This window comes from Micromys minutus, assembly GCF_963924665.1.
Source record: "Micromys minutus genome assembly, chromosome: 1".
NCBI lineage: Eukaryota > Metazoa > Chordata > Mammalia > Rodentia > Muridae > Micromys > Micromys minutus.
This window is the reverse complement of record NC_137969.1, coordinates 199,417,678-199,437,738: the sequence shown is the minus strand read 5'-3', so window position 1 is coordinate 199,437,738 and position 20,061 is coordinate 199,417,678. Positions and strand designations below refer to the sequence as shown.

Sequence of the window (20,061 nt, the reverse complement as noted above, 5' to 3'; positions counted from 1 at the left end):
GACGTAGTAAATTCATATTGTCCATTTAATTACGGCTAATAAGTGCTTCATATACAATAGTTTCATGAAGTACGTTTTGATTTTTTTGGAGGGGGTGTGGATGGAGAAAGGGAGTCACTTTGGAAAAGAGCAACGTCCAGGCTGTTGAAACTCTTCCTTCCTCTGAAAGTGGTCACAAATCAAACCCTCGAATTCTGCATCTATAGCAGACTTCCACGTTTTCTCCCACTACCCCTGCTTTCTTCTCACGGTATCTAAATGGATGGTTGTAAAAATGTAATAATTATGTCTTCACTGTTGCTTGAAAAAGCTTTGATGTATGCTTCACACAGGGGCAAGTTTGGTTCTGAAGCTACCACATAATGCAAGGCATTGGAAAGCTGGGGACTGTCACCTTCCCTCGATGGTGGGCCTCCACAGGTAGCATTGTGTGCTCCTTTTGTGGGCAACAGTAAGTTTTGCCATTTTGCATGCATGGCTTCCCAGGCTACAAAACTCCTAACGGAGGCAGAAAGTAGTGAGGCGCCAGGCGTAGCACACGGCTCCCTGTTAAACCACTGTCGCATGCGACATGGACTGCTTTCATTCAGAGCCTCTCAGCCTGGGTGACTATTACCTGAGAACAGTGGCTTGTGTGAGCCTGTGCAGAGGAAATCACCACACTCCAGTCTGGCTGGTGATATAATTTCATGTACTTTGTAGCCAGAATGAAGGATAATTCCTAATGGTTTTAGTATTTCTAACAATGACAAGAAGACGAAAATGACAAAAAAAAAAAAAAAAAAAAAAAAAAACTTTTTGCAGAATCATATGAAAAAACAAAATTGAATCGGCAGGCAAGGCTGGCATTGCTTAGGTGGGGATTCTGGACCAGAATGGGACCCTGAACAGACAACAAAAATCAGAAAACACCAACTCCAGAATATAGAGGATTGGAAGGCTTAAGCTGAAGAAACAAATAAGATCAAGTTGGAATTTAAAGAATCAACAGGAAGATCACTCCACTTTCCATATATTTTCTTACAACACCAGCCTCCCTGACAGTTTTCAGATAAGGGCCTAAGCACTATTTCTAACACAAAGATGCCATCTTTAGATGGTGAAGGAGGATGGCTTGGTCTGCTAAAAGGGCATTTGCTGAGAAGATAAATACAAATTTATTAGGGTCCATGAATACATTAACTCTGTCTTTCATTAAACCCAGATTCAGGGATGCCTAGCCCAGAAGACATGCCCGGATGACAGAGAGGCAGGCAGGTGAGTTCTGGTGTGAAGAGCCTGGGGAGGGACTGAAGAGTAAGGATTTCTTCCTCTTGGAGTCGGGAGCACTGTGGCTGTTCTTGGGTCACTCGTGAATACCACAGGTTTCAGAGCCCATGCTGTACATACAGCTGAAGACAAGTAGTCTCTGGGTCATAATTGTTCCCTGGGCTGATCTTTAACAGAATTTGCCAGGGTCACCATCTTCACATGGTCTCAATGACTTGTGGGTTGGTGTTTTCTGAATGAGATGTCTGTGTACTGCTGGAATCCACAAAGACAAGAGGGCAGTTCCAGGAGAGAATAAAATGTTCACCAAAACATTACCCAAATTTGCTTTTTTTTTTCAAGTTCACATAAAGGAAGTTCCCAGGATGCCTTCTTTCACACTGAATCCGGAGTACTTTTTGCTCATAACTTCTCACAGAATATAAATTTATAACTTTGGGATGAAGCTTATTTCTTGAAGAAAAAAAAAAGTCATACTGGCAAATCATTTGGATCATTCCAGCTGTGCCAGAGGCAGGATCTGACAGCTTTTCCTGAGCTCATGTGGCCCTAATCAGCTCAAGAAGGAAAGCCATGTTGGTGCCAGTTTGAAAGAGATTTTTAGTGTGTAATAAATTAGAGAACTTGAAAATACAAAAAAAAAAAAAAAAAAAAAAAAAAAAAAAACTAACCCCTTTTGGATTCTCTGTTATCTAGTAGCTGCTGTTGTTATTTTTGAGTTTGGGTTTGAACAGTAGGGAGAAATGAGGGAATATTTTGTGAATATTTATTCACAAAACCCCTTTTGTGGAAAAAAAAAAAAACAGAAACAAGTCATTCAATATGGTAGTCCTTAAAAATAGGTAACTGTCCCCTTGAGAAGACTTTTCCCTAAGTCAGTGAGGTCTGGAGTATGTTCACAAACACACACACACACACACACACACACACACACACACACACGCACACACACACACTACTACAGCAAGGAAATACAGGGAGAGGAAATACACCTGACAATTGGTTTTTCCTGTGGCATCTGTGAGATGTGAGTTCATTACTGCTGACACGTGATCTGGCATCTCTGTGGCTTGTTCTAAGGTGTCTGTCAAGATTTCTGGGCTGGTTGCCTTGTGTACCCCTCAATGGAACTGACCGATTATATCCAAACATCTTTAGAGTTCTGTCTTTTAAGGGTATGCAGTTGAGGTATTAGTTTTTAAAGATCTCAGAGAATTTCAATGTCCTTTTCTTAGATTTTTATAAGGCATTCATGAAGACACAGAAGTAGGTTTACTCAGGTTTACTTAGAATCTTGAATGGCCCAGGGACTATTTTCTTCCTTTTTACTTAGTCTAGGGGAGTATAAGCAGCCATTGTTGGCTGATGCTCTGAGGGACCCCTCCCCCATTTCCACACTGAAGGCACCAGGCACACTCAAGGGGCAGAGCTGACCTTACACTTGTATGAAGAACAGTTTTTGAGACCTGCCCACCTAGCAAGTAAAGAACCACCAATGAGAGTCTGTTTGGCTTTTAGTCAAAACACTACACGATGCCCTATTGGGCAGCGAATGGCAAATAATGTACCCAAAAGCCAACTGTGAAGTGCTCACATTTTAAAATATGTGACCTTTGATAGCTGCCCCCCAATGAAAGATGGGATAATAGGCGATATTGAACATCCTTATAAAATGCCACTTGATCTCCTGACTCAAGATCATAGGCAAGAATGTTCTTGTTTGTAAATAATACTCACTTTGCCCCCAAACCTCACAAACATCATTGCCTTGTGTCCCGGCACATAGTTCCTAACAGAAGGATTTACATTTCCTTGAGAAAACTTTGTCCACAGAGATAGTGACTGAAAGGAAACAAAAGAAGCCAGAGTCTGCAGCGGGGCTATCATTCTGTTATCCGGACAAATCGGTACAGATTTGCCTTCAGAAATGTGAAGAGGAAAAAAATATGAAAAGGAAAAAAAATGTGTCTTCCTTTTGGATTGTTCACCAAGCCAGGGTCTGAAGAGTGAGTGTGTCGTACTTCATGGAGAAGGAAGCAGCGCAATGCAGTCTGAGGAGATGAAGCGCTATCAAAGCGGTCTTTTAGCTCAGTGCCTCCCAGAAGGACATCTAGAGGTTTGTCTATGCATGAAAAACCTGCAATACTTGGTGTATTCAGGTAAGTATAGAATAACTAGGAAATGGTGGGCTCATCGGACAGGCCACACTTCACACTCACAGGGCTGAACAAAGAGCTTCATTACCGGCCTGCCACGGGAGGACAGATCTGCAGAACTCTTACCCCTCACCACGCTCCCTCCATCAATAGGAGCAGAGGGACTGGTGGCTTTTGCTAGGGATTCAAAAATGATTTTCAAACACATTGAAGTGGAGTGGTGTGTGTGTGTGTGTGTGTGTGTGTGTGTGTGTGTGTGTGGTGTGTGTGTGTGTGTGTGTGTGTTTGTATGTAAGAATGTGTGTGCTAAAATTATGTTTTCTACTTCATACCACAGTTGGGTGCTTAGCTGTGGCCACTAGTTTTCTTTCTACATTCACAAAACTGGCAGATGAAACATGAAAAAGAATACTGACTCTTTAATCTCTGCTTCTTCACCTAAGGCCCAAGGCAGGCTGACAGGGAGGGAAACTTCATTCTGGAAACAGACTTTTTGAAAAAAAAAAAAAAATTCTGGATTACTTTTTTCTCTGCTTTTGAAAACTGGAGGCTACTGGAGAAAGGAACCTGACACAAGCCTATGACAAGAACAAATTTCTCTACCTAAAAAGTTACCGTTCTTGATGCTTACTGGAAGGTCATTTTTAAGATCCACAGGGGAGACAGCATTACAGCCGGAGACTGTGTTAAGTGCCTTATTTACTTGTGATGAAGACAGATTTTCATTAGAACCACTCAGAGGATCAACTGACACTCTGATGCCAGGCACACTTTCCTATAGATTTTGCAATTAGTGAGCTAGATATGTCTTAGATGGCAAATTGGTCTCCCCCCTACCATCTTCTTTAAAATCTATGTGTTGAACAATATTTGATAAAGAGCATTGATATTTGATGGGAATTACAGGCTTAAAGACAAAGGACCTGTAGATGTTCTGCGAATGACTGTGAATCAGATATGGATCCACTCTTGCACACTAATGACAGGGCCTGCCTGAGCCACTGTCTGTGGTTTACAACTTCACAAGAGGTTTTCTTCACTCACCCTGCCAACTGGTAGATCTTTATTAACGGCTAATATTGAATCATGCAGAAAACTTTTCACTGATTTAGGACATGTCAATTTGTTCAGCTTAAAAATAAATTTTCTTCTTCTTTGTGATAATGCACTGAATTGGAGTCCAAGACTTTTAAACCCCGACGGCATTGGGGTGGTACCCTCAGACTGACAGAATCAAAGGAGGGTGGCACAAGTGACCCGAGACCTTAGAGTTTATTTTAAAGTTTATGTGTATAGGTGTCTTTCCTGCACACATATATGTACCACATGTATATCTGGTGTCTGTGGATCACCTGGGTTTGGAGTTATAGACAGCCCTTTGTTATCCATCAGGTGGGTGCTGGGAATCGAACCCTGGACCTTCGGAAGAGCAGTAAGTGTTACTAACCACTGCACCGCTTCTACAGCTCTCAGAGCTATTTTTCATCCAACCAGGGAATCTTAGTATTACTTATCCTTGCCCCTTTCAACCTAAAACAGTGGGAGCTGGCGTTTCCCTGGCCTCTATACCTTTTTGCAAAGCTTTGCTATATAAAGAAGAAGTAGTAAACTCTTTAGCATGGCACCAAAAAAAGGATTCTGGCTCGGAGTGAGGGAAATGTTAGAGTTGTTTTTTTTTTTTTTTTTTTTTTTTTTTTTTGAGTGCCATCTGTGGTAGGAGACTATGGTAAACAAAGTCTGTCCATGGCCTGCTCACTGGTGGGCAGTGACAATTGGTGTCAACTAGTCAAACACTGGCCATGTGAGCTCATGGAGATGGAGAAGTTGTGAGTGTGAAAAGTGATGCAATGTTTCCTTCGTTCTTCAACGGGGATTTCTCTCCAGTTGCCTTTGACTAGAGGGCCATGTCTGGCTCTCACTTACCAGTTTATAATGGTGGCAACTGTACAGAAGCAGGCGCTGCACATCTGCTAAAGGGCAAGGGGTCTGATGTAGACAGTGACGTCCTTAGAATAGAGGTTTAGAGAGGTAAAGAAGGCAGAAGGGATGAAATGGACCTGTCTATCCTCAGTGGACACACATAGAACAAGGTATATTTTAGTTGATATGCCCCCCACAAAACTCCATGAACCTAGACAGGATGCTTCCTTTTGGATGCATTGACTGGGAGGGGTTAGTCAACCTCACAATTGTAGGCAAACTTTTGTATACTAGCCACATACATGAAGTAAATTCTATGCTGCTCATCTGAAGCTAAACATATCTTAAAAGATCTTTTCTAATATGCAGATTGGTTTTTTTTTTTTAAGGAAACTCTAAACCTAACTCACAAAAGATCAAGAATAGATGTTATAATAAAAAAGTGATGGGGTCAAGTCTACTTAGGCTAGTTGACTTAGGTGAAATGGATGATTTAGAAGTATTGATTTCTTTTTTAGAGCATGTTTTATAAGAGCCTTTTTTAAAAGAACTATTTTTGATGATGATGTATTAAAAAACACGTAACAAAAGCAGCTACTACTTGAACCAGTAACCATGGACAGGAGTCCACTGGAGAGTTGAATTTATCAATCAAATCAAAGTTGTAGCTCGCTCTCTGGGGAAAGCCATTTTGTATTCCAGGCTTCCTTACATGTTTCTACTCCTAGAATGCCCTTGATACTCCCGTATCTCCTGCCATCTTGGCTCCTTAAAATCCTCTTTCTAGGGCTAGGAAGTGTGTCTTGTTTGCTCTGCCCCCTCTGGGACTTTTTCTCCATCTTCCTTTTGGATGGCCCGACCTCTAGGATCTCTGTATTTGATCTGTGCATCTTAATAGACTTCATCTTATGTTATATATTCAGAGTTGGACATTTCACGCTGTCTTCTCCACTAGTATGTAAGCTTTCTGAATACTTTATTTTTAAACCTTTCTAGTAATACCACAAGGTGTCATATATGGTAAAAGTAGTCAGAAATGTTACATGAAAGTGAACAGGGAAAATATCCCTACTCTTATTCACAGATGTAATAAAGTATTCATAGGAAAATATTACCCTGGGGAGATACATCAAAGATTTCCTTTTCCTTCCTCAGCTAGATATTGTTACTTTTAACATAGTGTCTGTGCATGGGAGTATACCATGAGCACGAAATGCCTGCACAGGTCCCTGAAACTGGAGTTGTAGCTGGGTTTTAGCTGCTGTGTGGGTGCTGGGAACTAATCCTAGGTCCTCTGCACACGTAGCAAGTACTTTTCATTACTGAGTCATCTCTCCAGTCCTAGTTTATATCATTTGTAAAAAGTCAGGCTTATCAGATAATTATACACTCATTTCATTTGAACATTGATTGAGGTACCCTCCATCAACGTGCTTGCATGCCACTATCGTCAATAAACCACTCCAGCTCTAGACGGAAGGGAACTTGAGCAGATTAGTTGGTTTGTATTCACACCTTATAAAACAGTTCTTCCTAGATGCCAGTGTGGTCAGTACTGCTCGGTCTCTGTGAAGAGAGCTGGCGAGCGATCGTGGACTTAGAAAAGCTGGACTCTGATTCAGTGTATCTGGCATAGGCCTGAGGTATTGCATGTCTCAAGCTCCTTGCACATGTCCACACTGCTCCCAGACAGACTGACAAGCGGGACAAGCGTCCGTCTGGCGAGCGGCCGGGCTTGCTGGTTTTGTTTTTCTCTACTTGCCTGCCATGGACCTGAGAAATCCAAATCAGCACCTGCCCCGAGAAGAAATACAAACAACTAACCCTAATTCATTCCTGCCTAGACACCTGGTACTTTCTTGCAGGTCTGTGACAGTCTCTGCAGTTAAGGAACAGAAAACAATGTAGACCGAATTGGCTTCTGGAAGAAAGGCAGCTGTGACTGCTATTCAGTATATATTCTTCCATGGGAATTTTCATATTCATAAGGGAGAAGAGGAGAAGAAATCACTTACTTTGGGGAAAAGTCCAGGCGATGGCCAGGTTGTAGCAAAATCCCCGAAGACCCAGCCCAGAAGCACCAAGATCAGAAAATAGCAGAGAGCCCCTGGTACAATCTGTCTTTGGCCCACCCATCAAACTTTATTCCTTCCTGTCTTTCCTCACTTGCTGCTCCCTTTCCTGTGAGCTATGGCTGCATACCCAAATCAACAATTAAAGTCCCCCTTTGTTTGTGTGGCAGATGACAAATGCATGGAGGACATCTTGTGTTGCCTAGGCAGGCAGGGCACTTACTTTGATTGATGTTCAGTTGTAGAAAAAAATGAGCTGGGAAGGAATTACAATGGAGGGCCTGCAGACTGGAAGGGGATATACTAATTAGTCCTGCATTAAGCAGTCTGCTTGCATTTGGCGATGAGACGCCTTCAGGAGGGAAGTGTAGGGGTTATTGATGCAAAACAGCATGGAATGCATTATGCCAGGTAGCTGTGTAGCCAGGTTGCTAAAAAATGTATTAGGAAGCAAGCACTATGCCTACCATGTATTGCTTGAACAGCCGCCCTTAAGTATAGCGGGCCAGCCAGGCTTTTTATTTCCACTTGGTCCTGTAGGCAATAGGGCAGGCCTTTTGTCTCTCTGGAAAGTCATTCGGAGTTTTCGTTATCCTGGAGGGGAAGCTGCCACTGTCTATGGCTCATGCTTCTTTTCTCTGAATTCCACTGCAGAGTTTTGAGTGTTGTTTGTGGAACGGTGTCACAAGGTGAAAGAGAAATGCATCTCTTTTTAAGGTTTTAGAGAGTTGTTGATTTGACCTAGGGAGAACCCTAGGGGCTGGATCAAGAAAACAGCTCAGACTCTAGGCGAAGGCTTCATTAGTAGGAATAAAGACAGATGCAAAATACATGGCTGCATTTGGCTTAGCAGTCCATGTTTTAGGTTATAGGCAGACAGAGTGCTTTGTGCTGAGACACCTTATAATTCAAGGGTGACCCAGATGCTCTTAGGTAGCTGAACATGTGATCTAGGGGACATGAATGGTCATTTCTAGGTCACTGTCTCCTGAGCAATGGAAGACTAGGAGGCACTGGAGAGAGAAAGGTCCCCAAATAATCACTTCCATATGCAGTTTAAAATTCAAATCTTGAAATGGTGATTTAGCTAATTTGACCTGAAGAACCAATGAAATGGGGCTTAATGAAAAGAAGTCACAAAGGTCTTTTGTCACAGTGAGAAATAAACAGACTTGAAACTCCCTTGACTTTAGAACCATGGTCACTAGGGAGACTAAAGGTGAACTCCTGGTAATCCTCCTGCCTCAGCCTGTCCACAGGGATTACAGATGTGAGCCACCAAGCCCTGCTAACAATGTGACACTGTCGGTAGAGATATATCTAGCTAACACCAGGCATCTTGAACTTGCCCAGTGGGAAGCAGGTGGTCTTGTGTTCTTGGTGTCTTTTCAGAGCTATCTGATCCCGGTGCAGCTGAGATTTCTCCTTACTTTTCTGATTCTTGGGACAAGTTCATTTATGGATTTACAGACAGCTATGCTGAGAAGAGATGCCAATGATAAAGGTAGGATTTCTTGTCCTCAAAGATGTCTGAGCCCCCTTTTCTTTAAGTCTTATCTGTGACTCAGAGCACAAGACAGATATCAGAATATCAGACGTATGATCCGATGTCTAAAACCCACCTTTCACAGACAGAACCAGGAACTGTGCCAATAGCTCTAGGAAGAAAAGCTAAATAGTTAATGTGGTTTATTTTTTAACCACCCCCTTTGTTTTAGAATTCTATCTTATTCTTGAACTGAATCTATGTCACTGTGACCTTCTCCTGCCAGAAAGGAACAGTTGAGGCCCCCTTCAGTAATAGCCTAGGGCTTTGGACAAGCAAGATGCTGTGCTGGCTCCTTTCCTTTTTCTTCCAGTGTTTACACAACCAAGACTTATTACATGCTCTGTCATTTTGTTACTGGGCTGGCTTTGGTCTGAGAATTAGGTAAACATCAGACATTCCATCACACAATTTCCAACTCAATCTTACTTTATAATGATGTTAATGTTTATTGTACCAAGTGGGATGCATTTGTATATTTCAGCATCTTATTTCAGTCACAGAATGCAAAACCTGACATTGGAACATTGGAATCAGCTTGATGTGTGTGTGTCTGTGTCTGTGAGAGAGAGAGAGAGAGAGAGAGAGAGAGAGGAGAGAGAGAGAGAGAGAGAGAGAGAGAGAGAGGAGAGAGAGAGAGAGAGAGAGAGAGAGAGAGAGAGAGATTAAGCACTACAAGAACATTGGAATTTCAATCTGATTAAGATCAAAATTCTGCAGGATCAAAACAGTCCTTTTCCTCCCCCTACAGTTTGACTAACTGTGCACTACTTGACATTGTGAGGTTACTCCACAGCATGATACCTAAACATGTGAAGTGTATTTTACTGTGCAGAATTATCAGCCCATTCTATTTGTTTTTTCGTGTGTTTGAGGTTATTAAAAGAACTCAAAATGAGAAGGCATGTGTATGCGTTAAAAGTACAAACTCAATCATTGTTAGTAGGCTAACTCATAAGGCAATAGCCAGTGTGTCAATATCAAGTAATGAGAAAAAAAAAAAAACACAGAATTTGAAAGCACACTGTTTCTGTTTATGGTCTGGCAGGATAGCAGAGAAATTAGGAGGACGGCATAATGGTAGATGGTAGTGTAGTTTATTTGCCAGCATTTTTAAATTATTCTGGCTACTGAAAATAAGACAATAGTGGCTGGGAAAAGATGACATCAAGAACATTTATTGGGGACTGTTGCCTCTTGGGAAGAAGTGAGCTGCATGGCCTTGAATCCCCCAGAAATTGTGTTTCATCAAGTTGTATATCAACATGGCATTTCCAAATAAGGCCCAAGGATGACAAGGTTCCTTTACAATCAGCAGCAGGTTTTTGAATTTAGACCTTAATTAAGGCTCCCATATGAGAAATCACTCTCTGCTCACAACCCCCTACCACATCTCCTCACCCTGTCTCCTTCCCTCCCTGCCAGTGTAGGGTGGGGTAGTGTCTTGAAAACAATTTATTCATTTTAAAGGTTTATACCTCTGGCCATGGCATTCCAGAAATATATCCACTGGTCCCTTCAGAGATCTGTATTTTTTACATTTTTTTTCCTCCTGAATTCCCGGCAACAAAGAACCTGATGTTTCTGCTCAGGAGACAACATCATTTTCCTCCCCAATTAATTGAAGAGCCATCTGCTTCTGTGATACATAACACCTATTCATTCTTAGCAACAAGTGTGTTTCCTGACTCCCTGGGGAGTGATATCAGGAACGTGCCCAGGGTTGAGAGTAGACTGTACTAGAGAGCATTACCAGAGACACAGATGTACAGACTCTGACATGAAATTTGATTCCATATCAGTGTTGCTAATGTAGAGTTAAAAACATAGTCACATGGTGTTGATCACAGAGAGACTTGGGCTAGCTCAGTCTCCATTAAGACTTTGAAGAGCTGAGTTGAGACTGAAGGACTCATTGCAAAGGGCTAGATATCTGGGGTGTAGCTCTTCTCATCTGAAACAAGAAGGGGCAAAGAGTACCATTCTGGTCTTTGTGATAAAAATCCCTCACCTTGAACTGGACTATTGCATTGGAGGCACCGTTCCTGCACTGAAAGTTGGGCTTCTGAACTATGTAGAACTTCCGGAGAATGTAGCTGGTCATCCTCTTTCAGGAAGTCTGTAGGGTATGGTCATAGGCTTGGAAGAGAGAACTTCCACTAGGTCATAGCTTCCTGGACCGTTTTTGTGCAGAAGCATGCTAGTGGACTCTGAGGAAAACCTGCTTGCTAAGACTGTATGTGAGTTGTTGCTTAAACTCAACCAGAGTCTGGCTTCTCCGGAAGATCTCAGTTTAGTCTGAGGCCAGGATGCCAGAGCAAGACTCAAAGCGAAGACCAGCCTCTTATTTCCAGGGGTTGGAAGCTGGAGGCTCCTCTGTAGGAGCTTCTTTAGGAAGAGGCTGCTGTGAGCAGGCAATGATCATGTAATGTGTTCTGCCCCTGCCTCCCAGGGCTTTGCCCTCACCTAGTTCTTATGGCTAGGCAAGCATGCATTTTTATGAGGCTCTGGACTGTTTGAACTTGTCTTCTCCCATCTACAGTTTGGAACTGAAACCACAAATTTCCAAGTGGAAATTGTTGTCTAGGAAATTAAATGGGTCAAGGAGGAATTTAAGACAGATGATCTCTCTTTCTACTTGCTCTGAGTGAAAGCAAAGGCAACCACACAATTCTAGAAGGGTGCCTAGAGATCCCACAATGCCTCTGGGCCCGATGTTCAGCTTTCAGTATAATAGCAAATGCCAGTTGAAATTATTTAATCTCACTTCCTCTCACTGGATGACAGTTGTTTTGGATAGAGACATAAAAGGGACAGTCAGCACTTAGCCCCATGAAGTCAAAGACAGACTGACAAAAGATACTGCCCAGGGGTACTTACAGTCCAGGTGACTGTGCCTGATGCCTTCTACATCTTCAGCATGGATGAAGTGGTAGCATCTTTTCCCTACGATGTCTACAGGGGTCAGATCCATGTAATCACTAATCCTACAAAGAGAACAACAGAAACTGGGACTGAGGAAGGAGACTAGAGAGCCAGAAATAATAGAGAGCGGGGAAATAATGCACAAACCTGATCTAGCAACATTCCCATCATGCCAAGCACCTGTAAGGATGAGGCACTTTGAGCAAGTGCTGTCAGCAGTGAAGATTATTTCTGTGGTGTATAACAACATTTTTATTAAATTTTGGATATGTTGCTAGATCAAGCAATTGTATTTAAGTAATTAGGTAGATTTCTTCCCTTGGCATCAGAATGCTCATTTGGGCAACGCAGTTCCATGAAATTATTGAGAAACTGTAACAATGCAAGATACTCATTACAGGACAAGATAATTCAAGGTTACATAATAAAATAAAAGCATGTTGCGTTTATACCGAGTGATTAGAGACACCTTTCATCTAAGCAGATTGGTCTTCTGTTGGGTATTTCCATGAAAAGGGGATTCAGCTGCTTCTTGGCACGAAGTCCAAATTGGCATTTCAAGGGATATAATTTAAATGCTGAGACATACAGATGCCTAGGGGTATTATCTTTTTTAGTCTGTCATTTGGGAGCTCAGCTTTCACTCGTGGCTCTTTTAACTGGGACTTTGTGGTAGATTCTACACAGAAAGTTTAAAACCATTTCTGCAGCTCTTCTGGGCCTGCGCTCAAACAGCATGCGTGCACAGTGCCCATGGTTGATTGTCCGCTGTTCTCAGGCAGGACACAGAAAAACATAACCCAACCATAAAACACATAGGGAAATCTGCCTTGCTCATATAGACACGTATAAAATGCTTATTGTCTTCCATATCATTCATTTTGGTTGGTTACAAGAATAGATTTTGTTTAACTTATTCTATTGTCCCTTTAGAAATTATGTATGACACAGGATCTATTCAAATGTGAAGCAAATATCTGGAGATGTTACCTTTAGAAGACTTGGGATTAGTGTTGGAGAACTGTGCCCGATTCACAAGACAGGGAGCTAACAAGGACTGGTAACACAAAAACATCATGGAGTAAGCTGGGCACACATGCTTGTCACCCAGCAGCTGGGAGGCAGAGGCAGGAGGATCTCTGTGAGTTCCAGGACAGCCACAGCCACATAGTGAGTGAGTTTTTTGTCTCAAAAAACAAAAACAACAACAAAATACAAACAAGAGCTACAGGGCATAATTAAAATACAGTACTCAGTGAGGTAAGTGGATTTCCCAATGTTTAGTGATTGAAATAATTATTTTAGCCAAACTGGAATTCTTAGTGAGAGAAGATTTCTTTGGGAAAATGAAAAGGAATTCTTGGAGCATTTGTGGTACAAAACAGATTGGTGGTTCTGTTTATTAGCTTGTTTCCCAAGTATACTTAAATACCCAGTTTCTAAACAAAACAAAACAAAACAACAACAACAACAACAAAAAAAAAACAACAAACAACAAAAAACAAAAAAAAAAAAAAAAAAGAAAGAAAGAAAAAGAAGAAGCTAGATGTCATTAAAAGACTCTCTCTGGTGCCTCAGAAATCTGCCAGTTCCTGAAAGCATTAGATGTTAGTTTTGCCTTGGGCCAGTCTGAAGACTGCAGAAGAATTGCCAAGGAGCAAGCTTAGTTTCTAGTTAACAATTCCCTAATTAAATAATAAACCCCAGGAAGAAGACTGGTTGTTCTTTGGGGAAGGCATTCTCTTTTATTTGAATGAATACTACCACCTCCCCCCCCCCCCAATCAGGATCAAGTCCTTTCAGAGAACCCTAGCCTGCTGTGGGGGATGGGACCATTTCAGCAGTAAAGAAGCTCTCAATAAACCTGTAGGAGCCAGGAGTGGGCAGGCCAGAAGAGTGTCTCTCCTTCCGGTTCTGCAGCCCCCCACCTGTAAATAACCTCAGTGGTGAGGGGGTCACAGATGGAAGACATTAGCAGTGTCCAGGGCTGGGCACATGGCAGCTTTTCTGTAAACCAAACATGCCATTGCCTTTAATAAAGGACATTTTCAGGTTGTCATTATGTCATGAGCAAGAATGATGCATTGTATTAGCTGATGGAGATTTTGGGGGGTAGGGTGAGGGAAGAAAAAAATGCTAAGAGCAGGTCACAGAAAAGAATCTCAGTCACTAGAATGGGACATTGAAAGCTTGTTAAAAAAGTAGTCACTTGATCCCAACAATGAAAATTAGTGGTATTTTGGGAAAGGACAACCATTGGAAATTTAGCAGCGGTTTTTGGAAGGTGTGGTGATAGTGGAGCTGAACCGAGCCTGGGGCGGAATCTTCTGGCATTGCTTTCTTTTCCATTCATCTTCACTGTCTTGCAGCCTATGAGAGACTAAGTGGCTTTCTTTGTAAATGCAAATTGTGTTCTCCCACTGTGTGTGTGTGTGTGTGTGTGTGTATGTGTGTGTGTGTGTGTGTGTGTGTGTACATATATCGAAAGTTCCCCTGGGAGGTGATTCTGACTGGTTTCTTACCATTCACCCTGACCACTAAAGAAAAATAGAATGGGAGACATTGCTAAGTCGGGGGCAGTGACTCTTCCCTCTTAAAATCAAACTTGCCCAGGCTGACAGGAGTAGACAAGTGCTTACCTATGGAACAGGCTGGTCTGAGACTGTAGGGTGATTATGAGATACATGGCCAAAGTCAGCAGCTGCTGTTAGCCAGACAGCCACTCCTGCCAATCCTTCTGACTGACCTGTCCTCTCCAAAACACCGGTGACACACCCAAGTGTATGGTCACGGCAATGAAGACTTTATAAATGCCAACAAAACTTGAGCAGATTTAGACATAATAATTACTGGATAATAGAGAAAGGTACATGATACTGTCTGCACAACTAAGCCTCAGAGCTCAGATAAAGTTTTACCTCCCAGCCAATCTCTGGTTGGAAATAGGAGACCATTCCCAAAGTGATCTCAGCTTTAGTAGCACTTCCCAGTGGCTTGGGTGAACGCAGACACGTTTGGCCTTCCTCTTGACTGGGCTCTGCAGAGGTTAATTACCCAAGCCACTTGACCACTCGGCTCTCCAGTTTCCCGCGTGAAGGCATTCACAGGGCTCAGGGGACATACATTGCCTTCAAACCTGACAACAATCTATGGCCAGAAAGGCTTCCTCCCTCAACCGACTTAGTAATGCTGTGGCAGCACCAGGAGCCCAGCTAAGTTTCTGAGACTGACCTGGAGGCAGCCCCTCCTCCCCTCTCTCTGCATCCTGATTCCCTCCTCATATCAGTCAGATGGGCTGGCGACTTCTAGGTGAAAGGTCTGTAAGGTGCACTGTCTTCGATCTCTGTCCCTTGCTTTGTGCTTAATGGAAAAACTGAACTTTCAGACCACAGGCTAAAATGTCCCTTTTGTAAAAGCTCAGTCTTGGGAACAAACTGCCAACTCATTTCTAGGATGAGTCATCTTTTTTTAATTTATAAAAGAAAAATCCTCAGGATGACAGAGTTTTATTTAATAGTGTTGCAAATTCCTTTTGCAGCCGCAGATTTTCTCTGAGGGCCTCGGATTCTCATTTGTCCTGTGCTAAATGTCTTTGAGGATACTGGACAGGATGCCAGGCCCTTGAATTAGTGGGATGCAGGTCATCCAGAGGCACAGGAGATGCCTTTCACTGCTTCACATTGCCAACAATACCCCATCCCTGCTCTGTACTTGGGTCCTTAGCCAAAATGGGCTTTCTTTATAGCGGATGGATGTCTGGGTATCCCAATTCATTCAATTGTTGTCCCAAATGTAAATCAGAGAAGCAATGTACATTTTAAATAAAAAGCATGTTTGGTGTCAGTCCAAGCAGCCATTAAAAACAAGATCAGGATTTATAATGAGTCTCACTGGGGAAGTAAAATCTTTCAGGCAGCCAAAACCAAACCTTCACCAATGGGGCAGTGCGCAATAGGCAAATGAACATGAAAACAAAGTACCTATTTTCACAGTAAATGATATTGAGGTCCATGTTTACTCGAGTGACGAACATGTGGCAGTCGATTCTGACTTCATTGATCGTAGGGGGAGGCAAGGCATGAGCCACAACTACGAGACCCATGATCTGGCTGGGGACGGTCCTTCCGTGGGACAGAGACACTCTGAGGCGAAGCCGGCCTGTTATGTGAATCACCTGAAAAAGATTTAAGTACAGGATACCAGTCAAATGTACATCCCAGGAATAAAGGTTATTCCTTCTGAGGAAATCTCATAGGGAACAAAGAATATTAGGCTGCATCTTCTACAACCATTAATGGCTGTCAGCGTGCTTCCATGTCCTCTTGGAGAAGCTCAGAGAACATGTTCTATGAGATTTTCTCAGGCAGTGTTTCCATAGCGCTGTTTGTTTTTGAAGGACCACCCCCCTCCACGTTTATAGGAAATTCATTATCAGAGCCTACGAATAGATGCTGAGCTAGCTGCAGAAGGAAATGTTTGAATTATTAGCCTTGTTAGTAGAAGATGTCTTTCTCTCTGATTTTGTATTACACGGCCATCTGCTTTCTGGAAGCTGTGGCTCAGACATTTCCCGTATTCAGAAAATTCAGTCATTTTTACAAAAGTCTGAATTACAGACTCAGGGCTATGGCATGAATGGGTTTTTTTTTTTTTTCAATGACAGACGTTTCTCATTGGGCATGACTAGGTTACCAGGGGTTCAGTGATTGATTGCAGTGCCCTGGGCATTTTGGCCTGTGATGCTTTCCTTGGGTTCATGTTCGGGAAGAGTCAGGAAGGTGGTGCACAGCATTTTTGTGGCCTCTCAGAGGTACCTGACTAGGGTCTCCAGGGGCTGTATTGGTCTGAACTGTTTGGTTTATGAGCCAATGTATACATATCTCCCATAACCATCAGAGCAGAAGCACGGGCTCAGCTTCTAGCAACGATGCAGCAGACAGACAGAACCATAAATGGGTGAAAACCATGATGGGTTTCTATGGCTGTGCTTAGATAAAAATGGGGTATGTCTGTCAGGGCTGGGAAAAGTGTTCTGTATGTACATATGTGTGTGTGTGTGTGTGTGTGTGTGTGTGTGTGTGTATGTGTGTGTAAACTCTTGCTGCATTCTGAGGAAAAGTGTTCTGTATGTACATGTGTGTGTGTCTGTGTGTGTGTGTGTGTGTGTGTGTGTAAACTCTTGCTGCACTCTGAGGCCCCTGTTGTTGTGTGTGTATCACAAGAACAAGGCCCAACAGGAGACTCCTGTAGCTCAGTACAAGAAGCCCTGTTTGGTGGCTGAGTTTCTGCATCTGCTTTGCTCTCCAAATCCAACTTGGAGGATCATCACTCTTCCTATCAAGATGCCACATTTGCTCCCTTGCCACGAGGAAGCAAAGTGGGAAGTGGGTCTCCCTCGCCTCACCTCGGCTCGCATCTCTGGGGCTCTCCTTCCCAGGGGCTCAGCCTGCAATGCCTTTTCCATTTTATTTTTGCTTCTCTTAAGTTATTCTGTTTTCCAAAAGCAGTGCACACTCCTGTCAGTCAGGAGGAGGGATCAAAGCTTCTGGGCTGCCCTTCAGAGTCCTGGCTGTTGTAAATAAATAGTCTGCTCTGTCACCCTTCACAGGAGCGCCCAGAGCCCAGGACTGGGAAACACCAGCCAGGAGGAGTATTTAGGTTATTTCAGCAGCGGCTCTTCGACCACCCACATTTGAAGTTGAGTAAATTCATACTTAATGCACCTTTGCTTTAAGCTTTGGTCAGATGAGCCACTTTATGAATATTTGAAACTGTTCCTGGGGGCAAGGGTACTAAAACACCATCAGACACACACAATTTTTTTTTTCTTTTTGCAAGACCTCATTAACTAATAAAGAAATAGCTAAAAGAAACAGGATTAACTTCACAGGAGGGGTGTTGCAGTTCCAACCTCCTCCCAGCTAGGCTTACATAGATGCTCATTTATCATCATCTGTCCTGTTTTATCAGGAAAACTCAGCTTCTTAGAAACTCAGAGATCTATAAACGCTCAGAAAAACACACACCCAGAAATGATGCACCAAATAATCCCTGCTTGACATTCCATTCTAAAGCAATTTCAAGGCATCTGGGCAGATATGGAGTAGGAGCTCCTGTGTCGCATTTGCCTGTCTTCTGTTCTCCAAGCTTGACTGTGGCCATTGTGATATTGGAAGACAGACAAAGCAGGGTCCAGTTAGGTCTAGACTTGCAATTTCCTGGTTCTGTTACCTGAGGCAAGCCACTCAGCCTCTTTGTGTCTCATTCCCTCTACCCTCTGTGAAATGGGAATAACACTGACTATCTCACTGTGATGTCCAGAAAACCAAGGAGGGTGCTGCGTAGATGCGTGACAGCTGGTAAAAATTCTGACTTTTAAATGCTCTTTAACATCAAGCAACAAAGATAGAATGAAGTATCCACTTAGTGTTGGCCAAATGTCTTATTTTTGGATAGACTATAACTTGTCATATCTGGATGAAAATATGACTTTTCCCATTAGGTGAGAAAAGAGGGTCTGGGAATTCCATTTTCCTGTCCTGTCACTGAGCTTAGAAATGGAGAGTTGCCTAGAGCCCAGGTTTCTGCAAATTGTGCAAGTGTCATTTGAACGCTATTATGCCTGATTTTTTGCTATGTCTATACTCTTACTGAATGAAGCATTAGAATTATATGCCAGATGGCAGCTTGCTACTGTAGGTAAAGTCAACTGTGAATCTTCAGAACAAGTTTACTTAGAAGCCAAGGCTCAGATGTTGACAACTCTTTGTGCTACTTTACAAACTAGGAAGAAAAAAGAGACAAGAGGGGTGGGATTGAAAGAGATTCTTTTGGATCCCATGATTGAATTTTAGGTTTCAACTAATATATTTTCCCAAACCTATTTTGTAAAGCCTTTATCCCATGTGACAGGTTATGTTCAGATTCAGACTGTCCCTGGTAGTATACATACAAATGCATTGAGAGCTTTTCTTTTTCTTTTTATTTTCATTGTTACCTTTAGGCTTAAGAGATAAAAAAGCAAGAATTGTCAAGAGGACCTGGGTTCAAATCTTAGCTCTGATACTTGATACCAAGTGAACTAAAAGAACCACCTTATTTCTCAGTCACTAAATAAAATACTAAAAACCTGCCACACGAAGACAAACACATGACTCCCTCCATATCTGAGGGATTGGTTCTAGGATTGCATACAGTACTGAAATCAGTATATAATTCTGAAACCCACTATTTGAAGTAGGCTCCAGTCTTACCTCATATTTACTATTCTCTTGCTTCAAACTCTTGGATGCTATAGTTACAGGCAAGCATTGATACTTGGCCCATTTTTAAGTTCTTTACATAGATTTGCACAGAACCTGTGCATATTCTCCTGTATATGCTAAGTTAAGCCTAGATTACTTTTATCATCTAATATAAAGTAACTGCTGTATAAATAAGTTGTTACATTGTAGTGTTTAGTAATAATGACAAGGAAAACATATGTGCATGTTCAGTGCAGATGTGATGACGACTTTTCCCCACATAGTTTTCCTCTATCATTGGTTGAATCCTTGGGTGTGAGAGATCTATGAATATAGTGGGCCAGCTGTCCTTAGCAAAGACCTCCTTAGTTTATCAGTGAGCTCCAGGAAAGGTGTGTATGACCTTGCTGGGTCCCAGAGAACAGACCACAGGGACTACAGTATGACATCATCTTTAATAAGTTTAGACTGTGGCAAAGTAAAATATATATAATATTCATAAGAGAGAGACGACATAGTGACTGATGGAGACAGTGACTCTCAGTCCTAGTTATGTGACACCCTCACTGGTAGATTCCCAGTTCTTTTTCCCTGATTGGTAGGACTAGGCTGAGACCCCTTTTATGTCCGAAGGTTCAGATAGGATGCTAACAAAGTTTCTGGCAGATGTGTTTGGAGTTGCACCAGTGTTTCCTGATACACACTGGACTCAAGGAGAATGGCTCTGAAAGTTACCATACCTATACCCAAGGCCAAATAATCAAGGGACCCAGGGAGCAAGGCACTGGCATCGATGTTTGGATTGAGTGGAAATGTATATTGTGTCTGCTCTAGGAAGTGCATTCATAAAATAATGGGAATTTCTTTGAGTGCAAGGCAGGAAGAAAACTTTCAGCTGAATAGATTAGGAAGACTGTGAAACTGATATC

General features: G+C 42.4%; 1 protein-coding gene across 12 annotated transcripts in view; it reads right to left on the bottom strand.

Moving 5' to 3' along the window:
• NPAS3 (neuronal PAS domain protein 3) overlaps window positions 1–20,061 on the bottom strand; it is a gene marked incomplete at both ends in the record, with an annotated part of 788,566 nt that overhangs the window by 7,986 nt on the left and 760,519 nt on the right. For all 12 annotated transcript variants that reach the window (XM_080928919.1, XM_080928923.1, XM_080928924.1 and 9 more), the window contains 2 exons: window positions 11,844–11,950; window positions 15,869–16,062. In XM_080928919.1, the coding sequence (XP_080785045.1) occupies window positions 11,844–11,950; window positions 15,869–16,062 (301 nt within the window). The remainder of the gene's footprint in view (window positions 1–11,843; window positions 11,951–15,868; window positions 16,063–20,061) is intronic.